Consider the following 27797-nt stretch of genomic DNA (forward strand, 5'->3'; position numbering starts at 1 on the left):
GACAGACGCAGAAAGAGAGAAGTGGAGGGAGGCTCTTATCTCCGCACCGTCACATTAAAACCATAAATTAAAAACAGAGCGGAAGAGCCGCCCGCGTGCGTGCATGATTCAGAGAGCCAGGAAAGAAACAATAAAATAAACACGGCGGATACACATTGGCAGAGTTTACAGGAGCAGCTCTGACATCAGTCAAGTGAGAGGAGGAAGAGGGGCGCAACATTGCTTCACGGAAACCGCTTAACAGTTTCACTCGCTGACACAGTTAGAAAGTAGGAAACAGAGAAACGGAAACAAAAAGGATCCAACTAATTTCCTTTTAAAGCAAACTATGTTGGTCAAAGAGTACCGGATATGCATGCCGCTCACTGTGGATGAGGTAAGTAACTTTTAACATGTGTTCCATATGTTTGGTCAGTGTGTTTTACGCTTTTCAGATGTCCGGGGTATTAGCGTGGGCTGTTTTCCTCAATCTCCCCCTCTTCTTTTCTTTACCTAAAACGGGTCTGACCAGTTACGTCCTCTCCTTCTGAATACAGGAGGGAGTTATTTACCTCAAGGCTATAGGAAAAAAACGCAAAGGCCTTTTCCTTGGATTGGGTCAAGGATTTGTTTAGTCTGTCCAGTTTAAGTCTGACAAGTCCACACGAGCACACACCTGACCTGAAAGCGTTCCTCTGAATTGCTCTATGGTCTACATCAGCGCTACTCTGCATTCTTTCCAGACAGGAGCACCACCCACTTTTTCTGGAGAAGCTCTGCTGGGTTTTTTGAGGATCTGAAACTCAAGGTCTCTGTGAGAACGATTGTTGGAGGGCGTTTTCGCATTAACAGATTCTTTCAAAAGAATTAGTGCTTAGATAAACAGTAGGAGCTGTGATCAGTGCTGCCAAAAGCTTTTTTTTTTTTTTTTTTTTTTTTGTTATCCAGGACAATATGAAGGAAAATATGATTCATCCTTAAAAGCCTTGGAGTGTTGAAAAAAACAAAAGCAAAGCAAAACAAAACTGAACATATGGCAGACGAGAGATCAAACGCGATATAACAAAGAGTGACATTTAAGTGTTTGGTGTTTAACAGAGCCGTTCTCACAGGATTTAACTTCGTGGTGTTTATACTGGTTCATAATTCTTCAGAAATACTAAAATATTTTTGTTATTAAATTTATTGTGATGTGTCGTTATGGAAAAGGCTATTCTCAAAGGAAGTCATGTTATTAATTTTCACTTAAAGCAGTATAAATTGTTGTTGCTTTTTTTATTACTATTTCCACTACCGGTCAAAAGTTTGCGGTCAGTAGGATTTTTAAATGTTTTAAAATAAGCTTCTCCTGCTCACCAAGGCAGCATTTAATCAATCAAAACTACAGTAAAAATTGTAAAATTGTGAAATGTTGTTGCACTATAAAACAACTGTTCAAAAGTAGTTTATAATTTAATTTAATAATTTAGTACAGTGATTTTATTCATTCAGCTTCATTACTCCAGTCTTCATAGTCACATGATCCTCCAGAAATCACTCTAATATTTATTATTATTATTATTAGTAGTAGTAGTAGTAGTAGTAGTAGTAGTAGTAGTAGTAGTAGTAGTAGTAGTAGTAGTAACAGTAATAGTAATAAGAGCAATAATGACTGAACTAATAATTTAATTTGAAACTACATAGTAATACATAAGATTTAATAGTAATACATAAAAATTAAATAAATACATTTTTAACAATTAAAAATGGTGCCTCGATTAACAGAATATTAAAAAAAAAAAAAAAAAAAAAACCTAAACTTTTGACCGGTAGTGTTTTTCAACACGAATTGCCAAAAAACTGCCACAAATTTACATGTACAAAAAGTAACATAATAAATGATAATACAGTATTACGATAATGTTGTTATTGGTGCCATAAAATGAAAATCTAGAAGCTGAATAATAAGAGTTCAGTACATGGAAATTGCATAGTGTGTGCCTCAAACACCATTGTTTCCTTCTCCTCATGTAAATACTGTGAGTGTAAAATCCCAGTGAAAAACAGGCCATCAGAAACAAAACACACATGCTACGGTGCACACAGAATCATTAAAATGCATGTTTGATTGGCCACAACGTTTCATAGCGTGATTACAACAATAATTATAGAAAACAAGTTTTAGTTATTTAAAAGACATGGTACAGCACTTCAGGTCCATTTTGCGATGGGCTTCATGAAGCACTTCTCAACCATCTCTCTGTTGTTTATAGCTCAAAACTATGGATTATAAAATTATTAAGTAGCGCCACCCCAAAGAGGCATAAGTACATCACAATGTGTGTGAGAGAAAACAGGTACAGAGCATCAGAGCAGAGCTCATTCATATTTATGACCCTTGCAAATATGGTCAAAATAAGCTATCTATGCTATAAAAACTATCCAAAAATCAGCAGTTCATTATTAAAAGTCAGTTTGTTAAACTGTAGAGTTGAATGTTCAACTACAAAAGTCGACAGAGCAATCCCTGTGAAAAATCAGGCCATCCAAAACAAAACACACAGTATGCTACGGTGCACACAGGATCATTAAAATGCATGTGTTTGATTGACCTCAACGATGCCAATTAATGTGTAGTCATAGAAAACAATGTTTAGGGTTTTTTTTATAAGACTCGGCACAGCACTTTAGGTCCTTTTTGCGAATGAGCATTTCTTAGCTCAAAACTATGGACTATAAAATTATTAATCAGTGCCACCCCAGAGAGGCATAAGTACATCACACTGTGTGAAAGAGAACAAGTACTGAAAAGCTGCAGAGTATCAGAGCAGAGCTCATTAATATTTATGACCCTTCCAAATAAGGTCAAAAATGAGCTGTCTACGCTGTAAAACCTATACATTAATCAGAAGTTTATTATTAAAAGACACTTTGTTAAACTTAATTTTTAATTTTCAACAACAGAAGTTGACAGAGATCAAGTTCCCATAATGCAAATCACAACTTTAAATGAACAAAAAACATTTGTGAAATTTGTGAATTACAAAATACGGAAACTGGTAATTAACTGATCTTTTTTTTATTATTTCTAGGGTTCTAGTTAGTATATAAAATGTTTCTACAGGATTTTAACCACAAATCTACTATGCAGACAAATCTACTGTGTCGAGGACGATTTAACTTATTGAATCATTGCACTCTGTGACACTTTTAATATAGATTAATATTATTTGTCATGATAATAAAATGTTTTGTGCTGTGTGGAAATTTTTTAATGTATTTTGATTGTACTTAAATAAATGTGTATAATCACTTTTGTAACAAAAATGCATACATTCACTTCACATTCCACCTCATGAGCTAAAAACAAGCCATTTCTAACATCCAGAACTTGCTCGAGCTAGCTAAAAATCCAGGGCAAAAAAAGGAAAAATGAAACATATGAGGTCACAAACAGAGGTCAGCAATCTCTCTGTGTGTTTCCCCAGTACAGGATCGGCCAGTTGTACATGATCAGCAAGCACAGCAATGAGCAGAGCGGAGGTGGTGAAGGGGTGGAGGTCGTCCGTAATGAACCCTGCACAGACCCCAAACATGGATCTGGTCAGATCACAGAGAAACGCATCTACCTCAACAGGTGAGACACACACACACACACACACAGGCACACATAAGCGATCCTGCTTGTTCACGGTTTACATCACCCACCTGCCAGCGTGCCAGCGATCAGCTATTATTGATGACTGCAGTGAACACCTTTACGCATGCAGTACAGCTCCGTCCATCGCTCACTTTGCCTGCAAAAACACCTTCTCTTCCTGTCACTGCACAACAACACAAGCGTCCGAGATCATCCCACGCTAAACACATGTACACACACTTACTGTAATTGCCTGTTTTCTTGTGTTTTCTACACACTCTGCTTACAAGGAAGGACATAAGACCCCCTACATACAAACACTGAGTCATTAGATGCTGTTGTGAATATGAATTACTGCACCTCTAGCAGTAAAACCAGTTTTTTTCCAGCCATTAATGTGTTAGAAAAGACCAAAAGGGCAGAGCATTAAGTTCCTAATGGTCAAATAAATCTTATCGCGGATGCATGCGAGTCTAATTCAAATGCCGGTATTACCGCAGACGAGATCATTATACGCTGTTTACAAGCACATCATGCCGAACTGCTGCATTGTAATTATGAATAATTTAAGTTGTATGGTCAAGATGCGTGTTTGGAGGGACCGTAGCGTAACGGCAGCTGTTTGGTGGGAATGTGCTGTTCTGTGGGACGCTTGTGGAAATGTCTGTCACTTCAGAAACGGGGGGAGAGTGTGTGAGAAAGCGCTCGACAGGACTGGCTGACCGTGAATGATCTACATCTTCTCTTCTCCACCCCTCTCTTCTCATCCTCTGTCCATCCATCCATCACTCAAGTCCTCGGGCTGTAAATCTCCAGCTCTGTCTGTGCTGCCTTATCTTACAGTGCTGAGTTCATTATCTCTCTCTCTCTCTCTCTCTCTCTCTCTCTCTCTCCCTGTGTGTGTGTGTGCTGGAGTTTCTTGGACTCTGGCTGGGCTTTTGGTGATGGACAGCTGGCAACAGACACCTCTGGAAGTGAGACTTATAGCTACTGTAACAGCTGTCTGACCTCTAACCCTAAAAATATCAGCGCTCATGCACAGCAACTGCAGGCCAGAGGAGAAGAGTGTTTTGACAGTTAAATGATTGTCACAGCACATATTTCTCCAGTGTGCTTTGTTCTCTGGAATGCGAAGAAACTAACAAAGAGAAAATAATGATAAAAATTAAATATTAAAATGACATTATAAATGAAAAGATGTTGAGATAAATGCAGCTGGAAGAGCATCCGCTGCATAAAACGTATGCTGGAATAGTTGGTTGTTCATTCCGCAGTGATGACCCCTGAAAAATAAGGGACTACGCTAAAGGAAAATTAATGAATGAAACTTCAGATGCAAAAACATTTACGTGCCATCTGAAATCTTCCTCTAAAATCTGTGTTATTTCAATTTAAAGGCAATGGAAATGTTTTATTCTTTGCACTTAGAATAAAATTACTTAAGCTACACATAACAGCCTGAGATAAATGCTGATTTTAGATGAAAATTTCAGAGGCACTTAAAGGGTTTTTGCATCTAAACTCTTCTGTTCGAAAAAGCTTTGGCATCTGGAGATGAATCAAAGATGAGGGTTTCCCCATTATATTTAAGTCACAGACAGGCAGGGTAAAGAAATCGGATCCCTTTTTGATAGAGCTTCGTTTTGACATTCTTCAAGGTAGCGCGATTCCTGCTGAAATCTGCACTCAGGTCGGGGTAAGATCTGATGGTCTTCCCTCGGTATTGCAACTAGTGTTGTCTGGGGCACGGTTGCAAGGTTGGTTCCTTCTCTTGATAATGATGAAAACAGACGATGATGGGTGTTGGAGGTTGACCATCTCTTGGTTTAGGCGCAATCGCTTAATGTGCCTTTAGTTGCGGTGGTTTCTCAAACACCTGCTCCCCCAATACATCTCTTAGCAGATCCTATCCGGAGTAAAACTGACCTTTCGCTATCTTCGGCAGCCTTTATAATTCTGAGGTTTGCGCTGCGCGAGTGATTTTCCAGGTCATCTAGACCAGCAGTCTCAAAACTTTTCATCACCGCAGACTGGTCAACGCTTGACAATTACCGCGGACCAGGGGGTGGGGTGAGCGGAGATGACTTGAAGGTAGCTAGGTGACCATCAACCATTTTCTCAGATGATGACGAGCTGACAAAACATTGCTGTCACTCTGATACAAGTTTTATTTATGAAGAAAATTACAAAGCACTGCAGTGTTCTGTGTTCGTCTGAGATAACTAGTCTACTGAAATGTGTATATTTCATGCAAAGTATGAAGCTGATCAGTCAGCTCTTGTCATGTGACTCGCAGTGCGCTCACAGCGTTGATTCAACTGGGTGCGTCTGGAAGGCGCGAGCATGTCACACCACTTGCGCTCACAAGCTGCGCGCTTCCATTGGAAATAACGAACTTGCGCAAACTTATGCCGAGCTCAGACTGCAGGATTTTCAAAGTAGTAGTGTCACGGATGTTTTCACACTGCATGACTATCTGGGGTAGCATTCTGTCGGTGCTGTGTTTACACTGTAAGATGGATCGGCGACAGGAAGTTTCACACTGCAAGACTTTATAATAGGAAGAATCGCCAACAACTGTCCAAACTGTGCAAGTCAATTATATCATAGGCGTATATAATAGGTTGTGTGTATATTTATAATGCATCTGTGATACACATACATGGATATACATAAAATAAAACTATACAAAATTTTGTTAGATATTTACATTCATATATAAATTTAATAATTTACAAATATATATTTATATCTAAAAACAAATAAGCATTTTCTCAAATATACACATGCATATGTATATATGTGTGTATGCATGTATGCATGTATGTATGTATGTATGTATGTGCAACATTTTGCCAACATTTTGGTGCCCCTGTGAAAGCTTTTTAACTACTTTTAAACATTTTTTTTTTTGGTCCACCTTCTTTATCAGAGGGCTTTTAAACTGTGAAATTTAAACTGTTGAGCTGCATGCTTATGCTGGCTAAATCAGCACTAACTAGCATTTATACCCTCATGGAAATTCATGCTGGATTAAGCTGAGGGCTGTTTATGTCTTGTATAATGTGTCTGTTGCGTCATAACATCTTCTCACATTCGCCTTTCTGTCTGTGTTCAGCAAACTGCCAACTTGGATGAGGAGGTTTGTTCCCATGGTTTTTTATTTAACAGAAACTGCCTGGAACTTCTACCCATACACCATAACAGGTCAGTTCAAGCATTTTACTACAATACATAGTGCTTGAATATTAAAGGGGTCATGACATGGGTTGATTTGATTATTTTAATGTTTCATAAAAGATTTTCTTTCACTAAAAAAACAGCAAACATGCAGAAAACAAATTATTTTCAAGCCTGACTATGACATTTTTTATAATTTTTTAAAGTTTTGGGTCCTTTAAAGTTTGCAAAGCAATGAACTCTGTTTTGCTTGGCTCATTATTGCACTAAAACAGTATAAACAGCTCCTGAATAATGCATATGCATAAGTGTTAAACAATGCTATGCATTTAAATCATCATCAACAGACAAATCATTAAGAAGTTCCTAACTATTAGTATTATTAATTATTTACATGCAATGCAGCTACTTTCAGATCCAGTGCAGTTGATGGATTTCTCTGTGCAATCTCTCCATTACACAGTGTTCAAAATAAACCATCCACTTGTTGCTGATACCGAGATCCTCCTGAAGCTTGTAAAAAGTTTTTTAAAAACAAGCTGTTTGAACCAGACAAAAGTGAAAGTTCTCTCACTCTTCAGTTTGTCAGCAGTCTCTGGAGGGTGGAAAATGTCAGAAATTCAAGCATGCATATACAGTATCCACTATAAATAGCAGCAGTGAGTATAGGCCCCGTTTACACCTCGGTTATTTTAGTAAATGGAAACTAAAAACTAAGACAGCAAAACTGTTTTGTACTGTCGTTATAGTTAGATTCCAGTTAAAAAACAACAACAACAAAAAAAACTTATATAACATTAATGCACATCAGTAATTCGCCAGTAACTTTTTAATTTAATTAAATATTATTATTACTTCTATTACGTCCCTGTGAGAGAACATAGTAAATAACTGAAAATCCAGTGACCGCAATATTAAAACCCTTGAGAATCACCAAAGTTCACAGCTCTATGTTCTCTGGATTCCTCTCAACCGGTGGACTTCTACATTGTGATTGCTTGCTGCCGAACTGCATCATAACTCATTACCATAAAGTTGACTCAATTTTAACTATCCTCAATGCCTATAATGGCAAAGACGGACTGCAGCGCTGCTCGCCACTTATCGCCGCCATCTCCCATTGAAAATGATTTACTTCCGACAATTACTTCCGACTACTTTGACACTGTCGCCGCCTTTGGTGTGAACGCACAGTAAAGCCTTTTACACTGCATGTGCAAGCACATCGTAAGTAGCTTCTGTGTTTTTTCTGTGTCCATGTTAACAGATTGGAGATTTTATACCGCACACATTTCATATCGAGCACAAGCAGAGCTGAAGCTGCAGTGCCACGATCATTTCGCCTTTGGGTCTATATTTGCTGCGCTGCTTACGCTCAGTTAAAGTGACAGGGCATTAATAATAACCAAAAACACATTGAATTACAGTAGCAATGTTACCCAATTTGATAATATCAACTGATCGTTTTTTAGTCATTCAAATGAACTTAAACAAAGAAAAATGCAACAAAATTGCAACCAAATTTAAAACTATTTTAGTATCAGTTTAGCTTAAAAAATAAATAAATAAATAAATAAATCACACAATATCACAGGCGATTGTCTTCTGAGTGCACCTGGAAAGACATGAATGCCACGTCTCATAGAGCTTGAGAAGCATACAGTTCTATGTGATCTACATAATTAGTCAAATAAAGACGTGCAGGTTAAGGAAACAGCAAGCTGCCGCAGGCCTTGATTCAGATAAAAAGTAAAATTAAAGTGTTTTTAGATAGTACCATGGCAACTTGGATGGATGGATGGATGGATGGATGGATGGATAGATAGATAGATAGATAGATAGATGGATAGATGGATAGATGGATAGATAGATAGATAGATAGATAGATAGATAGATAGATAGATAGATAGATAGATAGATAGATAGATAGATAGATAGATAGATAGATAGATAGATAGATAGATGTGCAAATGGTAAACTTTGCATTAGTTCACATGAGACTAAAACTAAATAAAACTATAAAAAGCTCAGTTTAGACTGTGTTTTAATGTTAAAACAGTGTTTTAGGTTTTAGACTGCACTTCAGAAAAACTATCTCAGTCTATACACCTAAATCCTAAAACCCACAATACGTGATCATTCATGCTCACTGTGCATGTGCATATTTTTCTGCCACCAATATTTGCCATTTACCGTCTGTGTAATGGTCAAACGAGAGAGGTTTGACGAATCAAAGAACAAAACACAACATTCCATAAGAACAATTAATCATAATTAATACCAGTCTGAGAGTGACTGTTGATAGCTGTGTGCCTCCTATTTCAAAAGTTTCCGTCTGTACTGAAACCGAACACCAGCATTTACTGTACATTTTCACGGGTCAATAGCGATAGTGTGGACGCCAGGTGTAATCTTAACAAAACTTTGACAATTTAAAACAACAATGCACTAGCATAAAACAGCACCACAATCACTTGTTTGCTTTTAAAGCAACACAACATTGAATTCGCTGTAGGCAATAGTACAGAGCCAGCGCTATTAACCAAATATACAGTAGAGAAAATTAGTTTTGAAAACATCACGTTTTTTCCTGGGAATAATATTTCTAAAGGAGCTGTTGACATGGAATTGAGCCAGATTTGTTAAAAGCCCAAACATAAATATAAAACAAAACAAAAAAGAAAAAACTGAGTTATGTGTGATAACAATGAAATGATAAAAGGAGAAAATACTGAACAACTCCAAAATATTTAATTCTTTATTTAAAAGGCTTTTTTTGGTGATGAGAGTTTTAAAACACCTCTCATATGGAGAATGAAGTCACATAAATTGCTCGGGTATGCTTCTGACTATAACAGAGTGTAAAAATTTTGATGTTTATGTAGGTTTGGTCAATCAAATCTAATTTTCAATTTGTATTTTCTATTGGATTCAAGTCAGGTGATTGGCTAGGCCATTCTACAGCTTGATTTTCTTTCTCTGAAAGCATTTGAGAGTTCCCTTGGCTGTGTTTTGGATCATTGTCTTGGTGAAATGTCCACTCTGGATTCATCTTCATCATCCTGATAATGTAGATGTTGGGCTAAAGCAGCTAATATTCAATTACAATGATGAAGGGCAGAGGGTTGCTGAATAACTACTAACAGATTTCAGTTGCAGTCTGGGCTTTCACTGCCTTTTTACACCTCCCTTTCCTGTGTTCAATGCTTTTTCCCTGCGTCATTTTATTTATCATGACTCAATTTGTAAACTAATTAGATTTGTTTTCTTTGGATTTCTTTGGTTGTTACTATCACCTGGTGAAAATTTCAAGTCAACGACACCTTTAAGAATGTTTTTTGAGAAAATTTGTGACATATTCAATACTTATTTCCCCACTGAGTGTACAACTGTGATGTCAAATGCCACATGGCAAACGAGTCATTTTTACAACTTGATAAAATAAATTACTTGCTAATAAAGAGGATGTTTTATTTGTTAAAACTTTTTTTAAAGTATCAAAGAGCGCCTGCACGTCAAAAGATTTAATTCGCATGTCAAGACCCCTTTAATACACTACCACACTTTGTGCTTTGAAATGCACCGGTAGCCAGCTGTGACCTAACTCTGTTTCTTCTTCTGCATACTTCTCTTTTTCCATCCGCTGGTGTTTATTTTTTTTTTACCAAAGAGTATACGGTAAGTATTCTCACATGTCAGCTCATACCAATGTAGTTTCATTTACTTTGCCTCAGGCTCACTAAGCATACAACATAATCACTCTCTCTTTCTCATTTTTCCTCTCTCTTTTATCCACTCTATTCAACAGTGTTCTTTCCTACCGAGGTTCCATGTCAAGATTGAGACGCACTTTAAGAATGACAACGGCTGCAGCAAAAATGTGAGTAAGGCAATGCGCGCACACACACACACACACACACACACACACACACACACACATGCACAGTGTGTGTTCTTGCAGGAGATAATCCTCTTAAAGGAGGACGATTCATCAGCAGCACACGAAGCTGCCGCGTCCTTGTAAAGGCCATTGTGTTTGTGTCGGTCTCTGAAACACTTGATAGTAGCAGTTTGACTTATGTAATACTGTTTCTGGGTCCAAGCCGCCACTAATTTGAGTTGAGAAATCATTCTTCTATGATCACTTTTTTATTCATATCACACATTAAAGTTAATTTTATATAAAGTCATAGTGTACACAACAATCTCTGGGCTTGCTGCATCACAAATATCAAAATTTTAGCAAGTTATAAAAAATGAATTACTTTCTGGCCATTGGATATTAGGCATGGACATATGTTGAGATCGTGATTTTCGAAAGTATTAAATCGCTTTGTAAACGTTTATTATTACCATTTCACGAGTCTCCCCATTCAGTTAAATAGAGCGCTTGGACCCGGAAGCCGATTCGCGTGACGTCACACTTAACAAGCAGATAGAGCGCGCTGATTGGTTTGAACCTAGTCTTACCCATGCATTAATGCAGCACACTCAGAGACGTAATAAGGCACTCCCAGGTACAGACGTCCAGTCTATACGATGGAATACACGCTAAGATCTCATGGCCGTGACACAGCTTCAAAAATTTGTTTCAAACCGGAAGTACGAATTTGCTTGAAATAACGCAAAAACAACCAATTTTTACTTTTTAGTGAAATATATGTGTCCTAATAGTGTTTTTAGCAGCATGGGACACATATACGACTGTCAACAGTTAAAAAAAATGTGTTTTGGTGTTTCGTAACCCTTTAACTGACATTAAACATCACTCTTTAATGTAATACACATTACAAGCATTTTTAATACTAAAACATTATTGTGTACAGCCTAAATGTATTTAATATTTCTAAATGTTCTAAACATCTTAGTGATAATATTTACAATACTATAGTTACTTCATTTAAATCGGTCAGACTTTTACTTGCATTTGTAATAACATTTTCCAACTACTTTTTGCCATATTAAAAGCTTCTGGTGTGTTAATAGGGCAAATGCCAGCCAAACCTGCAAGAAGTGTTTACTATTGTGTGCAAATGCAATAACTCTCAAATAATACTAAGGTCTTTCCATGCATCAGTAAACATAAATCTGCATTAATAACTGTATTAATTACAATTTTAGGTAGCAAAAGCATATTTTTTTTTAACTGCCCTTCAGGTGATTTGAGTCTGTTGCTTTAAAGAAAACAAACAAACAATTGATTTAGCCCTGTTGTCGTACAGCAGTTTTACTTTGTACTTTACTGAGTCGAGCCGAGTAATTACTGGTTTTGCCGCGTGTTTGTTTGCATACAGCGAATGAGAGAAAGACAGGCCGTTGTGCCCCCGAGTGTTCTCTGTTATTATCAAACGGAACATACAACTTAAACAAGATCCAACCTGCCACAAAGCATCTCAAAGATTTATAAGCAAGTCTGTCTGTGAGAAACATAAAAAGATGAGGAGTTGGAGAAAGAATTTTGTTATTGATACTTTTTGTAATTGAGATTCCTTCATCTAATTGAAATACCTCTCCAAAAATTCATTTAAAAAAATCATAATTAATTTCAATATTACACAGCATTATGAGGATGCAGACAGAAACAGACAACATTGTGAGAAAGTTGCGAAAGAATTTTAGTTCATTTTATTCTAGTTAGTTTTAATACTGTTTTTAATTTGAGAAAAGTTAATTTTGTTTATTGTCCATTTTATTAAATAATGAATGTATATAAACAGTCAAGCCCAAAATTATTAATTTAGAATAATGTCACAAATTCTGACTTTTATTCAACCAACAAGTTTTTTTCTATCTTTGAGCTTCTCCCAAAAGATGGGGCAATGATTTACAATACATTAAAAAAAAACTTTGTGTCAGAATTTGTCAAGGTATGAATAATTTATGCTTGAAGTTTTTGAAGTGTTCTATAATATAAAAATATTTTCTTTATATGACTATGTTTATAAATAAACATTTGTTCAAAATTAAATGAGAAATATGATCACATATGAATATATTTGAATATACTTTAAAATGTAAAATAGAAATAGTTCTTTTTACGTATATATATATATATATATATATATATATATATATATATATATATATATATATATATATATACTGTATATATATATATACACACACACACACACACACACAAACACACACAAAAGTTCTATCTGGTTCTCGAATCTGATTGGCTGATAGCCGGAATATATTTAAGTAATATCAGCACTTATACAGCCTCTTTACCCTTTGTGTATTTCTCCGCCCACATACAACCAGCAAAAAGCAGACTCTGCAGATCCAAAGTTTAAAAGATGCTTGCTCAGCTGTTTAACTGTCAGCTTATGATTTGAAACCAACGCGGAAGAAAGTAGTTCCTCATACAACAGGGTTTTTGAGACTTTCCGTGTTTGATTTTGTTTTTATATACACAATTATGCCGTCAAACGGTTGTATAAACGCAATATCACACTCAGATCAGTGCAATATAGCTGTATATTGGCACTGGTGGGAGCAATAAGACACTCGGCCTGCGGCCTCGTGCCAACGCACGCCTCCCACCAGTGCCGATATATAGCCATATCGCACTGCTACTCATGTGATATTGCTCATATATATATATATATATATATATATATATATATATATATATATATATATATATATATATATATATATATATATATTGTTGCCTTTTCAAAATATTTCTTTGATGTTTTACAGGGCAAGGAAATATTTTAGCTAGAATAAAACCATTTTTGTTTTTAACATTAAGGTCAAAATTATAAGCCCCTTTAAGCTATATATTTTTTTCTAAAAACCCTTTTGTAAGAGAAACTACTTTCTTCTGTCATTCATTCACATCTGCAGCTGACTGCTAGAACAGCATAAGCTGTTACTAATTCACCAACATCGTTTTAGAGCAAGTATTTGAATGATTTTCTTGTGTAATGTCTAAAGTGATGACAAAAGAAGTGATTTTGCTGACATTTTAAGATTATAAAATTATAAGGCTGAACAGCGTGAAGGGACCACCGAGTCACGAAATGTGGAGGTTTTTCTTTCTGTTCGACATGCGCTATCAAATTCCATTTAAACAAAAGTCGAAATTTAAAAATGAAACACACAAAACTAGATGAAACTCTGGAGGAAACATGGGATAGCCTGGTAATGCGACATAAATTTTTTTATACTGAAACTTGCCTTCAAAAAGTGCTTTCCTTGGTCTTATCTAAATTTCTTTGCATGTTGAACACACGTCAACCACAACAGGAAATAAAAAAAACTGCAACTGCGTTAATTGCATAATTTTTTTTTCCGCGTTAAATATTTTTAATTAATTGCATCCGTTAACGCAATAATTTTGACAGCATTAATATATATATATATATAAAACCCCTATGAACACCAGTATTCTTTGCGCTTAAAACATTATCAAGCTTTGCAACTCCAGCACAGCCAAGCACATGATAAAATAATACTGGTGCAAGTGTCAACACATCAGACGAGAAGAAGAGTAAACATTACAACAGTTTTTCTTACAAGGAGACCGAGATTAAAATGACACACAAAGAAAAAGGGAGTAAGAGGGGGGGGGGAAGCAGGATTTTTTAAAATACTTGTACTGTTTTTACCTCATAACAACATAAGAGTACTTGAAACAGAGAAGCTACAAAAGAAAGAGCACCACTTATTTTCCTAATTGCTTTTTTTCCAGACGTTTTCTTCTCTTAGAGTCCAACGGGTGCACACACACACACACACACGCGCGCACAAAAAAAACACCTGCAATGCTGCACATTCGAAGCAGTGTAACTCCTGTTATCCTGTTATCTGGCTTCTTTCTCCATTGGCCTGCAGTAGTTTGCATAATTCAGTACTTCTGCCTATAGTAGGCTTGAGTTTGCGCTCTTTGTTTCCATGTTTTTTGCATTAATTCACAGTCGCTGCCTACGCCCCACGGTCATTCTGTTATGTAGTGTGTCAAGGTTCTGTAATGGGCTACACAATGTTTAACTGGTTGCATTGTGAGCTGTTTTATATTAAGATCGCTCCAAGCAATGCTGAGCACTGAAACTACTTCTCTTTGTCTTCAATCAGACGCAGAAGTTGCATTTGTGTGCTTCTGTGTTCATTGAATGTTCACTTCTGTCATTTTTCATTTGGGCTTCAGAGAATAAGAAAACAGAAAAGATACATGATTCTTAGATGAATTGGAAAACATATTTTCTTTTAAAGAGGGTTTGCACGTTTGTATTTGATTTGGTCAGTTATATGTGCGGCTATGCTTGTAAAACTCATATGTATACAACAGCTTGGATTGCATGTACTACTGTATACACTTTGTTACTAACTTACGCTGTTTAAAGTGTGGGGGAAAATGTGTGGAAGCTGCTAAATCACATAGAGAAGAACTTAGTAAGCAGGTGAGAGCCAACTATTTGGACAAACTGAATTTAACAGGTGACATGTATGAGTTACACATATAAGTACATGTTCAAACATGAATGTTGTCAAGACTCTTGCCCTGGAAATCTTAGTTCTGTTCTATTCATTCTGGCAATTCCGGCTCCTCTTCTGCTTTGAGTTTGACACACTATAATACTATATTAATTTTCCTTCAGCTTAGTCTCTATTTCAGAGGTCACCACAGGGGAATGAACCCCCAACTATTCTAGCATATTTTTTATGCAGCGGATGCCCTCCCAGTATTGGGAAAGGCTCATACACTCACATTCACACACACACACACACACACACACACACACACACACACACACACAACACAAACACACACACACACACACACACAAACACACAAACACACTTATACACAAGGGATAATTTAGTTTAATCATTTCACCTATACCAAATGTCCTTGGACTGTGGGGAAACTACCCCAGCCAGGACTCGAACCAGCATCGTTCTTGCTGTGAGGCAATATATATACACACACTTTGATTTTTTCCTGACTGGCCTATTCGTAAAGCCAAAATAGCCGATAAGTGATAATTTTTTGCAGAAGTATTTAAACAAATTTGGTGATCTTGTTTGGTTCTGAGGCACTATTTACATTCTGTGCATCCAATATAGCTGAACGCGATTCTGTTTCGATATATTCACAACACACTTGTTCTTTCATTAGCAGATTAAAAACTAAAAGCATCTGCAACATACTGACAATAAACATCCTGTAGTCAAAACTACTGACTGCAATATAATTCAGTTCTATAATTTTGAAATATTTAAAATGTTAGTTTAGTTTCCTTCTAATATATGTGTGCTGTTGAGTGGGTTTTCAAACACTACTGCCTGTGTTTTAAAATGTCTATTTTCTGCTAACATTTTAGCACCCTTTGAGCCATTTGGTCACACTGGTGTGATCAATCTTGGCTAGTCCATAGAGCATACAATCACACCGGTGTTAGTTATACATATATATCTATGTGTCACACGATCAGCTGCTAAATTCAAATCCCGCTATGGCTTGCACTAAGCCAGAGAAACACACTCAATCCACCAGCACTATTCTCTCTACTGCAGTGCAGACTATCATGACATCACCCATCACCTTTCAAATTATACGATCATTATTAAACAATGAAATACCCATTTTTGAAAAAAAATCAAACATTTAATTGAAAATAAAGATATCAGAAATGCCACAATAAAATTAGGAGGTATATCAAGCATTGTCAAGGACGAACAACCATTGATACTTTCCAGTGACATTTTCTAAATTGGTCACATAAAAAAAAACTCATGTAAGGGGTCAGCGTGAGCATTTAAAACTTATGTGTTAAAGGGTTTAACACTGCAGATTGTCCACTGTGCTCGCATGCTCAACAGATATTGCAGTGATTGGCTACAATGATAAATGAGATTACATTTACAAGAGTGTTTGAAAACTTTGTATATCAGAGGATCTTCTTGTGAGCAAATATATATGAGCTATCCACTGACCGATCAGTTGATAGATGCAGCTCTCAAATGCTTCAGTGTCCATGTATCAATGTATCAGGCAGTATCTCTCTAGGAAGTGTTTGTGCGTGAATGTATCTTGTAAAACTGATTTAAGACACTTCTGAGTCAGCATAACAATTTAGCTTAACAACTAAATGCAGATAACTTTGGTGAAAACTAAGGGAAAAGCTGCTAACTACAGTACTAACTTTTCACTAGAAGTGCCATTTAAAGTGGAAAATGTTGATCAAATATGTACATTTATTAATTTTTTTAAATGACATCGAAAGAGAGCTTCAAAATGTATCGTTTACTGTTTAGCTCAACTGTCAGAAATGGATCACACAGGATTGTTGGATATCCAAGACAGGTGAAAAGCATAAATCGATAACAATTGTAGCCGATGGCAGACATATCTGTTGAGTGTCTAAACACTATGGCCAATCAGCAGTGTTAAAGATGTGGAAAATTCTGGTACATTATTTTGTACAAGTTTCAAAGTCGGTACTTCTAATAAAACTCCATCACATTGCATGCAAGAAAGAAAGAATCACTGAATATTATGTTTTGCTATTTGTCACTAATTTTGTGTGTGGTAGCCACACCACTCACGTTTCTTGTAGATGGGAACTGTGACCTCCACAGAGTACATCCTTAGAAATGACTATTGTTCGATTTGTCTGACCCCACTGTCTGATGTCTCTTGTGCAGGTGTTCGGCGATGACCCCACTCCAATGGACAACGTCTGCTTTTTGGATATTTTAAGTGACCCAATCCCTGAAAAAAATTACAAGAAGTCAGAGGTAGATATACATTCATATATGCATAAGTACATAGCAAAACAAAATCAGCTTTCAGCAACTTTTAGTTTAAGTCAGTTCATTTTCAATTCATGAGTTGCAATGTGATTTGAATTGGCCACACGCCGCAGGATGCTAAATTAGGATTTGAATCAGGATGACAGGAAGAGGAATGTATGGAACTGCAATCTACATAAGAGGGGTTTCATTAGTCCAACACAAGTTGAGTCAAAACATACATCAATCATTAATTTTGGCTAATTATGCCTATTTATTTTATGATTTGTAGGCTACTTTTTTGAAAGCTCATCAGACTAAACAGATTCAAAGCTGTCATTAAAATAAATATCAAAATATACTTGACTTTACCATTCAGAAGGGTATTTCAAACTTGTTGACTTAAATAATCCTCCAAATATTCTTTATTATATTATATTATATTATATTATATTATATTATATTATATTATATTATATTATATTATATTATATTATATTATTTAAAACATATTGTCAGGGTAATAAAATCTGCAGAAATTAATAGAACAATGATTTATCTCTTTTAATCAGATGAAAAAATGCAGAACTATTCTGTAAATAATTATTCTAAAATCTCTTTACACTGGAGTTGCTTTAATTTCATTGTTAGACTTTACTGCAATTTTACAGTTATATACAGCAAAAACAGCCAGTAAAATACCACATACATTCTTTACAGTTCAACACTGTAATATGCACTGCCTTGTGGGTAATTTTGAAATGTTTACAGTAACTTATTGCATATTAAGAATTTGTGGTATTGTAATCAAAGTAGTGAAGTATCGTAATACTGTAGATGAAGCCAAACGATACAGCCAATGAAAAATTGTCAATTTTGTATCACAAAACGCATATAAAATAAAATGAATAATGAACAAAATGAATAAAAGTTACTTTTGTAAACCATTTAAAATGGAGATAATAACAATGGATAATAAAACACTACTGTCCATGATCTCACCACTTGTTTGGAATTTATTGCATTCAATCGTAAATACTAAAAATAAAGGTACAGCTAGTGTTAAATGTAAATAAAATATAGTAAAAGTACTGTAATAATTTAATACTTTAAAATTCAAATGTGGAAAGGGGCATTTTACCATAAAAAGAAGTTGTGGTAAGATTTATTGTAAAATTTAATTGAGGTAGGGCCCTGCTACTGTAAAACAAATTTACAGGCAAATTACTAAAGGGGTGGTACTATGATTGCTGCCAGTAAGTTACCACAAAAAATACAATAAAATGTCTAACAGTGTTGTTTGATAAAATTTTTATTCATTTAGAAGTGTAATTTAGAGCACGCTATTGAGTTAAATGGTCTTTGACCGTGACACTATATAATGCCAACTTATTTTAAAAACACACCACTGTATATATTCATGAAAGGCGCCTTTAAATAAAATGCATTATTTTAATTATTATTCCTGGACAGCACGAGTTATGCAGCCAGAGATCGTGCTGAAAATGTGGTAAAAATCAGGCGGCCACAGGGGCTTTTCTTTGTCTGGGTTGCTTTGAAAACACTGTCGGTTGGGTTTAGGGAAGGTGGTGGGTGGGTCAATCTGTGCTTTTGAAAACACAATGGGTTGGTTTTGGGAAAGGTGTTGGTTGGTTGGGTCAATCTGTGCTTTTGGAAACACAATGGGTTGGGTTTAGGGAAGAGGATTGGCGGGATCTGTCAGTCAATCAGTCAGTCAGTCATTCAGTCAGTAGCGGCCTCTGATGGATATACACAAGAACAGCAGGTACGAATTGCACCCGCAAGAGAAGTTTGAGATCTGAAAAAGCATACACAGCGCCCTCTGGAGGCTTCCTGACAACAAAAGTAAAAAATAAAAAAAAAACTTACCTCCAGGGACATATTTCGCACTGTCTAGAAATGTATACAGAGATACATATCAATAATGAACCTGGGTTGTATAATACAGTATAAAACCAAATATTTAATACTTTAAATAGCATTTAAGACACTGTAAAAATGACAGCTCACCCCAGCAACCAAAATGAAAATGAACCAGATCATTTACAGACTCTAATGATTCCAAAACAAAATAAAAAAGAGGATATCTTTTTAAGACAGGAAAGAGGAAACAGGAAGCCACTGACTTGCATATTTTGTGGATGTCAAAGGCTTCCTTTTTTCAACATTCCTTAAAACACAAATAAAATAAAACTTGAAGAAATAACTTAAACAGGTTTAGCACTTTAGAAAAATTATGACAGAAATTTCATTTCTTGGTGAACTATCTCTTTAGCAATGTAATATTTATACAAATAGCCCATATGTTGGGGGTTTGACAGTGTTTATAGGTAATTAACACTGACTGATGTTATTATTAATAACAACTCTTTCAGCTTCTTCACATTTAATTCACTTCTCAGTTCCGTTCTGAATAGTGAACAGCTTTGACTGAGAAATAACTGTCTTGTGGTCTCCAGGTCTCTGCAGCCTCACAGCAGTGCAAACCCCTTCAAAGCTAGCATTTAAATGACACAACAGAGACATGCAGAGACGTATAAGAGCAAATGAGTGCAGAAGCAAAACCACAAGACAAGTCTTACAGAAAACCACATTCCTCAGCGCGCGCTACTAAGAGATACAGTTCATCTGCTACTGTTTCAGTGGACAAATAATACATAGCAGCAAAGCATGTTTCCATGTTACACTCTCAGATTCGCTCATGCGCAACCACAAATCCATAGCTGTCATGTGCCGAGTTAGGAATAAGACAAATCCAAAAGGATTAGTTTGTCGGTGAGGAGAAGGGAAAAAAAAGAAAAGAAAACAGAAGAGACACACCAAAGACAAGAACAGACGTGTTGACAAAAGACAAAGCAATTATACAGGTATCAGTCCATGAGACCAAAGGCAAATGGGTGAATTAAAGTTGTTCAAATTATGCATTATATTAAATTACATGATTTGTGACCACAAAACATGTCATTAGTGAAAATAAGATTTATACATCATTTAAAAGCAGAATAAATAAACTCTCCCTTATATACTGTTTGTTAGGATATAACATTTATATTGAAAATCAGGATTCAAAGGGTTAAAAAAAATCTAAATACTAAGAACAATTGCCTATAAGTTGTATAAGTGCTTAGCCGTGTGCATCACTATCAAAGCATTTTGAGTTTTATATTTACAGCAGGAACGTTACAAAATGTGATTTTTACTCATTTTTAAGAGATTTTGCCATAAAAGAAAAAATGCCAAAAATATAAGCATGCAAAATAAGTCATTCAGAATCAAATATTATATTATATTATATTATATTATATTATATTATATTATATTATATTATATTATATTATATTATATTATATTATATTAAATATAACAAAGTTTTCAAGACTGACAGTCTGATAGTCCAATTTAGGACAATCATTGTTAATAGTTAATAGTTGCCAAGAAATATAGTATTCGATAAAAATAAAAAAATAAAAACATAAAGGTTTTACAGCTTAATAGAGTTAACGCTGGCCTTAGTTGAATCCACTTTTTAAAATAACACACAATCTTCATAGATAATAGAATAACATATGGCCTAATAATTTTATAAAACATAATTATATACATATTTTATGTGAAAGTAAGAATTTATGAGTATGAATTTCTTACATTGAAGATAAACATGTTTAAAAATGGTTACTGCAAAGTAATACCAGTTAAAGTAGAAAGCTTGAGTTTAATGAATGCAAAGTACTCTAATATGAAAAAGCAATGCTTTAAAAAAAGGTCCAAATTTCTTTTATTCTTACTTTTTAAAGGAACAAACTTCTTTTTCTTCCATTTTTTAAAATTTAAAGTAATTTTAAAATAAAAGTTTTAAAACTGTATACATATAATTATAAATGGTAATAAGTTATATTTTATAATTATACATGTTGTTTTGATTACTACATAGATCTAACCTGGTAATAAGGAACCTATGAATCGCAAGCCACATGTGGTTCTTTGACCAAAAATACGTGGCTAATATTTTACGATTTAAAATAATTATAACCATCACTAGAAACCAGTTTCCTTTTAAAAATAAAATACTAATTTATTTTATTGTAATTTTACAGCAAAATGATTAAGAACTCAATAAACCAACAAAAAAAAGACATTTCGTCCAATTCGCATGTGCGACGCTGTGGATAAGATTGAATCGCAACACCAATAGGTTGTTTTCAATCATGTGGTTTATATGATGTGCGAAATTCAGATGGGGGGCAGGAAGTAAACATAGGGGAAAGTCTGTATTTTTTGCGATTTATATCAAATTTTTAAAAGAGATATAAATAGAAAATAACCACATACATTGGGCATGATTCTTATATTATGAAGAGGGTTGAGTTTTCTACTGAAATAAAATATATTTGCCTGTCATCCAGGCGGTAGATACTGTATAAGCTGTTACGTACATGAAAAAAGCACTATAGTTGTGTTTGGAAGCATACTATAGATAATTATTTGAATTAGTGGTCATTGTGTTGTTGCTTTATTACACCATTATAAAATTAACATTACAACTGTATAACTGTAGTAATAAACAATTTATTTAATAGGTTTCAGTTTTCTATGCGATAATTATTCACCATCATGATGCACCACAGTTTAAAGTATTTATTAAACTTAATCAGTTTACTATGCTACAGTATTCTCTAAATCTCAAGATGGAGATTTCATTGCAACGATTACATGGCAGGGTACGTTATTTGTATTCTCCTGGATTTTGTATAAGTGTGTTGGTGTTTGTATCTGATTTTAAGTTTGTACACGTGGATGTACTGAAGATATGTTTATTACATGCTGCCTTTTCTTCCGTTTTTCAGCCAATTTCTTGATCTTTCCCCCATTTATGAGAGAAAACCTTCGGAAGTCTATAAAAGCTGTTCATAGTTTCTTATTTTGGCCGATTTAAACAATTATAAACAGCATAAAACAGAAACATTTTGATGTTCTGATAACGATTCCTATGTGGAAGACATACGTCATCAATGACGTCATGTGAAAACAACCTATAAAGAGCAAAGAACTTTTAATGATTCTATTGTAACCTCACACATATAAATTCATGACTGGTGTTGGCGAAAATAAAAAAATTCTGTAAACTGTCCTTTCTTCATTCATGCATTGCTTGAAATGTGATGCTTCATATCTTTATCCCGACCCCTGATCTAACCATTAAAATAGTTGAGAAAAACATTTGAGAAAAAAAATTAACAAAAAACAAGAGGAATCCAAAAAATGTCTGCATTTCAAAGAAAAAAAAAGAAAAAAAATTTTTTTTAATAATAATAATAATAATTATTATTATTATTATTATTATTATTATTATTATAGTGGCGAAGCAGTGGCGCAGTAGGTAGTGCTGTCGCCTCACAGCAAGAAGGTCGCTGGGTCGAGCCACGGCTCAGTTGGTGTTTCTGTGTGGAGTTTGCATGTTCTCCCTGCATTCGCGTGGGTTTCCTCCGGGTGCTCCGGTTTCCCCCACAGTCCAAAGACATGCGGTACAGGTGAATTGGGTAGGCTAAATTGTCTGTAGTGTATGAGTGTGTGTGTGAATGTGTGTGTGAATGTTTCCCAGAGATGGGTTGCTGCTGGAAGGGCATCCGCTGCGTAAAAACTTGCTGGATAAGTTGGCGGTTCATTCCGCTGTGGCGACCCCGGATTAATAAAGGGACTAAGCTGACAAGAAAATGAATGAATGAATGAATTAATTTATTATTATTATTATTATTATTATTATCATCATCATCATCATGTTTCCAGTATATATTGGAAACATGAAACATGTGTTTTTATATATGCTCATATAAAATTAGTTCATGTAGCAAATCACTTGTAGATTTTACTGCAATTCCCTGAATATCAGTTCAATCAGCTCAAAAACATGACTGTTAGAATTTTTAATTGTTAGACAACTGAAAACCCACTAACCACAGCTAAAAATAAAAATGTAATGCTTTTAATACTACTTTCCATGCTAGCAATAATGCATGTTAATTCCACATTAGATAACCTTGTATCAAACATATCTAGCACAGGTCTCGCAACAAAAAGCCTGCGATTTGTTCCTCTAGTGCGTTAAAAATGGCATCAGCTGTGAAATGTAATGTCACCCCTGCACAGTGAATCACGCACAGCATGCAACACACACACACGCAGACACACAAGAACAAGCAATGATCTGCTCACTCAGCAGGTAATGTGTATCTACTTAAAACAAACAGGATCTGAGCGACTGGGTGTCGGAGAAAACAGGCCGGGGACCCCTAGTGGACGGCTGGAGGAACGACACCAAACCCATCATGTGCTCCTACAAGAGAGTGACCTGCAGCTTTGAGGTTTACGGCTTCCAGGGAAGAACAGAAGACTTTGTTCACAGGGTATTGACCACCACTACATCCTCTCACGCACATTGCATCATGCTGTTTAGTCACGCAATCCCATCATTGTGTCATATCCCACCATGTTGTGATTCATCATAGAACATTCGTGACATTCTGTTGGTGGGACACAGACAGGCGGTGGCATGGATTGACGAGTGGCATGGTAAATGAGACGTTCTGCGATGCTTCATTACCATAATTAACCACAAGCTTTGATCAGTATACAGAAGAGAGGCCGTCATCTGTCTTAATTCTATGCAAATACACAGTTAAATGCGTAACAAATATTTGTGCGTGCAGGAATGACTCTCGAGCAGGTGAGAGAGTTTGAGAGAAAACAACAGGAGGAGACCAACTGCAAACTCAAGAGTGACATTGCCAGCCCAGGTAACATGCCAGAGAAAAAGCAAGCAAATAGCTACAAATACAGTACATGGATTGCTTTTTAAGGATTTGTTTTGTTTTTTTTGGAGAGATATTACAAACCATAAAATAATATACCAACTAATTAGCTGATAAAATGAATTTCCCAAAACAAATTGATAAATAAAATTTAAAATTTAAAAAATCAGCAAATAAAATACTATTAAACAGCTTTGAATGTTCAGAGCAGACTGCAAAAAAAAAAAAAAAAAAAAATATATATATATATATATATATATATATATATATATATATATATATATATGGAATAATTTAATTAAAAGTGATATTAGATTTATTTATTTATTTTTTTGCTTGTTTGTTTGAGTTGCTTCCAATTTGCTAACACAGAGAAAGGCAAAGTTTTTTAAATATACTGCAGCCAGCCACCAGGGGACGCTCTAATTATTTAGGCTGCACTTTTTAAGACTTGAGGCACACTTGGTTGTGGAAAAAATCTCTTCAAGAACCTTTATACTGTGTGTGCTGCCACTGTAAAGACTAAAGCCCAATATATACTTCACTTTTGCATGTACCGTGAGTACGAAAAGGGTTTCAGACCCCCTTTTTTCACTTTATATTTTTACATTATATTGCAGCCATTTCCTAAAATCATTTAAGATAATTTTTTTCTCAATGTACACGCATATTGACAGAAAGATCAGTATTTAGTAGAAGCACCCTTTTGATCTAATGCAGCAATACACCAAAAATAAGTCTTTTTGGAAAAGATGCAACATGTTTTTCACACATGGAATTGAGGATCTTTTTGCAGATCCTCTCCAGTTCTGTCAGGTTGGATTGTAAACGTTTGCTATTTAAGGTCTTTCCAGAGATACTCAATTGGGTTTAAGTCAGGGCTCTGACTGGGCCATTCAAGAACAGTCAACAGTCATCTTCAGGCAGTTCCTTTGACCTCTTGATTCTCATTTGCTCTGACATGCATTGTGAACTGTAAGGTCTTATATTGACAGGTGTGTGGCTTTCCTAATCAAGTCCAATCAATATAATCTAGCACAGCTGGACTCAAATGAAGGTGTAGAACCATCTCAAGGATGATCAAAAGAAACGTACAAATCCTCAGTTAAATATATCAATGTTACAGCAAAGAATCTGAGTATTTAGGACCATGTAATATTTCAGTTTTTCTTTTTTAATAAATCTGCAGAAAAAAAGTCAAGAATTCTGTATTTTTGTCAATATGGAATGTGGTGTGTACAGTAATGAGGAAATAATGAATTGAAATTATTTTAGCAAATGGCTGCAATATACCAAAAAGTGAAACATTTAAGGGGGTCTGAATACTTTCCGTACCCACTGTAAGTAAGAGACTGAGAACAATGAATGTGAGGTAAAATTTGTCAGCAGCATAGTAGGCACAATCTATATGCATGCCTAATGTTTGCCCTGCTAAAAAATCCAGCTTAAAACAGCCTAGGATGGCTGGCTGGTTTTAGCTGATCGACCAGCCTGGTTTTAAAGGGGTTTTGGCCACTTCCAGGCTGGTTTCCAGTCATTTCCAGCCTGGTCTTAGCTGGTCAGGCTGGAGAGGGACCAGCTAAAACCATCTAAAACCAGCTTGACAATCCTGGTTTAAGCTGGACATAGCTGGTTTTGGCTGGGCTCCCAGCCTGGCTAGGCTGGTCAAGCTGGTAGAGAATCTAGAGAATCTATGGCTCCTGAGCCGCATGTGGCTCTTTGACCAAAAATACATGGCTCTCCAGGTGTCGCCCTAATAACATACAGTTTAAGAATTTTAATCTTTCAGTGTCCTATTGAAAATACAAGAACAATTTGCATTGTATTTTATTTTATTTATTTATTTTTACAGCAAAATGAATAAGAACTATAATTAATTAACAATTGTTAAATAATTAACAATTAAAGGGCGTTTCGACCAAAGCGCGTGTGTGGTGCTGTAGATTATCTTGAATCAGGACACCAATTTAAAGGGCAAACAACTTATGTTGCTATGGTAACCTTGCGCACGTAAATTCAAACAACATTTGACGACTTGCTCAGCATACACACCCCAATGGCTCTTTAAAAAAATGCATTTGCCAAAAAAATCAGGAATGGCTCTTTGCTGAAAAAAGGTTCCTGACCACTGCTATAAGATGCTACTTCATTATTAATTTTCAAGTCATCATGACTCATCAAACATCATTTAACTCATGCAACGTTACACTAAATCAAGCACGTGTTTGTGACAAAAACTGATTGTCTCGTCTTTTTTCAGGCTCTGATCCTGCAATTCGACCCAGCTTCACTCGCTCCATCTCTGTTACGGATGAATCGTCACTGAAAAAGATGGGGGTTACGACTCTAGACATTCCAAGCTCTCAGTCCTCCCTCAAGGGTCCTGTGAGATTAAAATCAACCCCAGAATAACACCTGCAATGACCACTGCCAATACCACCTTGACATCTGCCAAATATCTCTCCACTTGGACTGTCTCTTGTAGCAAAAACTGGTTGAAATGAAAACACAATCGTCACTTTCTGCTCACCGTTCCCTGCATACCTGTGTTTAATGCAGAGGATGACATTAACAAAAGCACCTTACTAAAGAACGTTAGGTACTATGTCTAAACAGACTGGAGCGAAACCATTCAATTTTCTCCCAGACAAGACAGTCTCTACAAAATGCATTCAACCAATGGTCTATTCACCAGCCTATGAACATGAATGGATGCACATATTCATCCGAGCACAGAATGAAGATGAAGAGGCTCTATTGACATAATGAAACAACCAGCAGACAGTGTCGGTAAAACCCCCTCATATGGATCACGGCGAATGAAAGTGACTAGCCAAAATATCTAGTGGCTTACGGGATATTGAGACTAACCTTTGACCCTGTATCAATACATTGATGGAACATAATTGATTGTTTAGTCGTGCAGCACATCGTGAGAACTTTATCAATAGTACTTTGGGAGATAAGACTAAAGACAACAGCAGACTGGGCATTATGCATTATTTGACATTGATATCACATCCATCATCTGTCACTTACATGCCACATTCTCTGTTAGTCTCTGTTTAGGTTTGGTTTTTAAGGATTAAAAGGGAATTTGGGATTTTCTGTCATTTGTTGAAGAAATAGTTAAACTGACCTTAACTTACATCTCTGGTTAAGCCAGTTTTGTTGATTAAGCTGTCCAAGCAAACAAAGAAATGTTGAAAGTGCCTCATTGTATATTTTTATAATAAATTTACTAAGGAATGCATGAAATTATATGTACCACACTGGTCAATATCAAATTTTTACAAAAGTTAACAGGAGGAGTGCCATGACTTTTCACATTCTAAACAATGTTTACTATGAGTTTATGCCATTCACTGTATGTTCGCATCGCTTTGCAACGTATGGAAAACAATAGATGTTAGCCAGGCAAGGTAATAATGTTGCATTTCAGA

The 27797-nt window shown here is 35.6% G+C and overlaps 2 protein-coding genes across 9 annotated transcripts in view; one reads left to right on the forward strand and one right to left on the reverse strand.

The window, feature by feature from the left end:
- pitpnc1b (phosphatidylinositol transfer protein cytoplasmic 1b) lies at positions 1-27619 on the forward strand. Of its 6 annotated transcripts, none has more exons than XM_087285661.1 (10): positions 1-376; positions 3447-3595; positions 6717-6805; positions 10449-10456; positions 10587-10658; positions 17441-17533; positions 23794-23949; positions 24052-24115; positions 24253-24339; positions 26615-27619. In XM_087285661.1, exons 1-10 carry the CDS (start codon positions 329-331, stop codon positions 26764-26766), a joined length of 918 nt encoding a protein of 305 aa, XP_087141787.1. In that variant the 5' UTR covers positions 1-328; the 3' UTR covers positions 26767-27619.
- grin2db (glutamate receptor, ionotropic, N-methyl D-aspartate 2D, b) overlaps positions 1-27797 on the reverse strand; it is a 295775-nt gene that overhangs the window by 246339 nt on the left and 21639 nt on the right. For all 3 annotated transcript variants that reach the window (XM_087286723.1, XM_087286724.2, XM_087286722.2), the window contains one exon: positions 17342-17507. The gene's annotated coding sequence lies outside the window, so the exon portion shown is untranslated. The remainder of the gene's footprint in view (positions 1-17341; positions 17508-27797) is intronic.

Source organism: Danio rerio, chromosome 16 (assembly GCF_052040795.2).
Source record: "Danio rerio strain M-AB ecotype USA chromosome 16, GRCz13ab, whole genome shotgun sequence".
NCBI classification, from domain to species: Eukaryota; Metazoa; Chordata; class Actinopteri; order Cypriniformes; family Danionidae; genus Danio; species Danio rerio.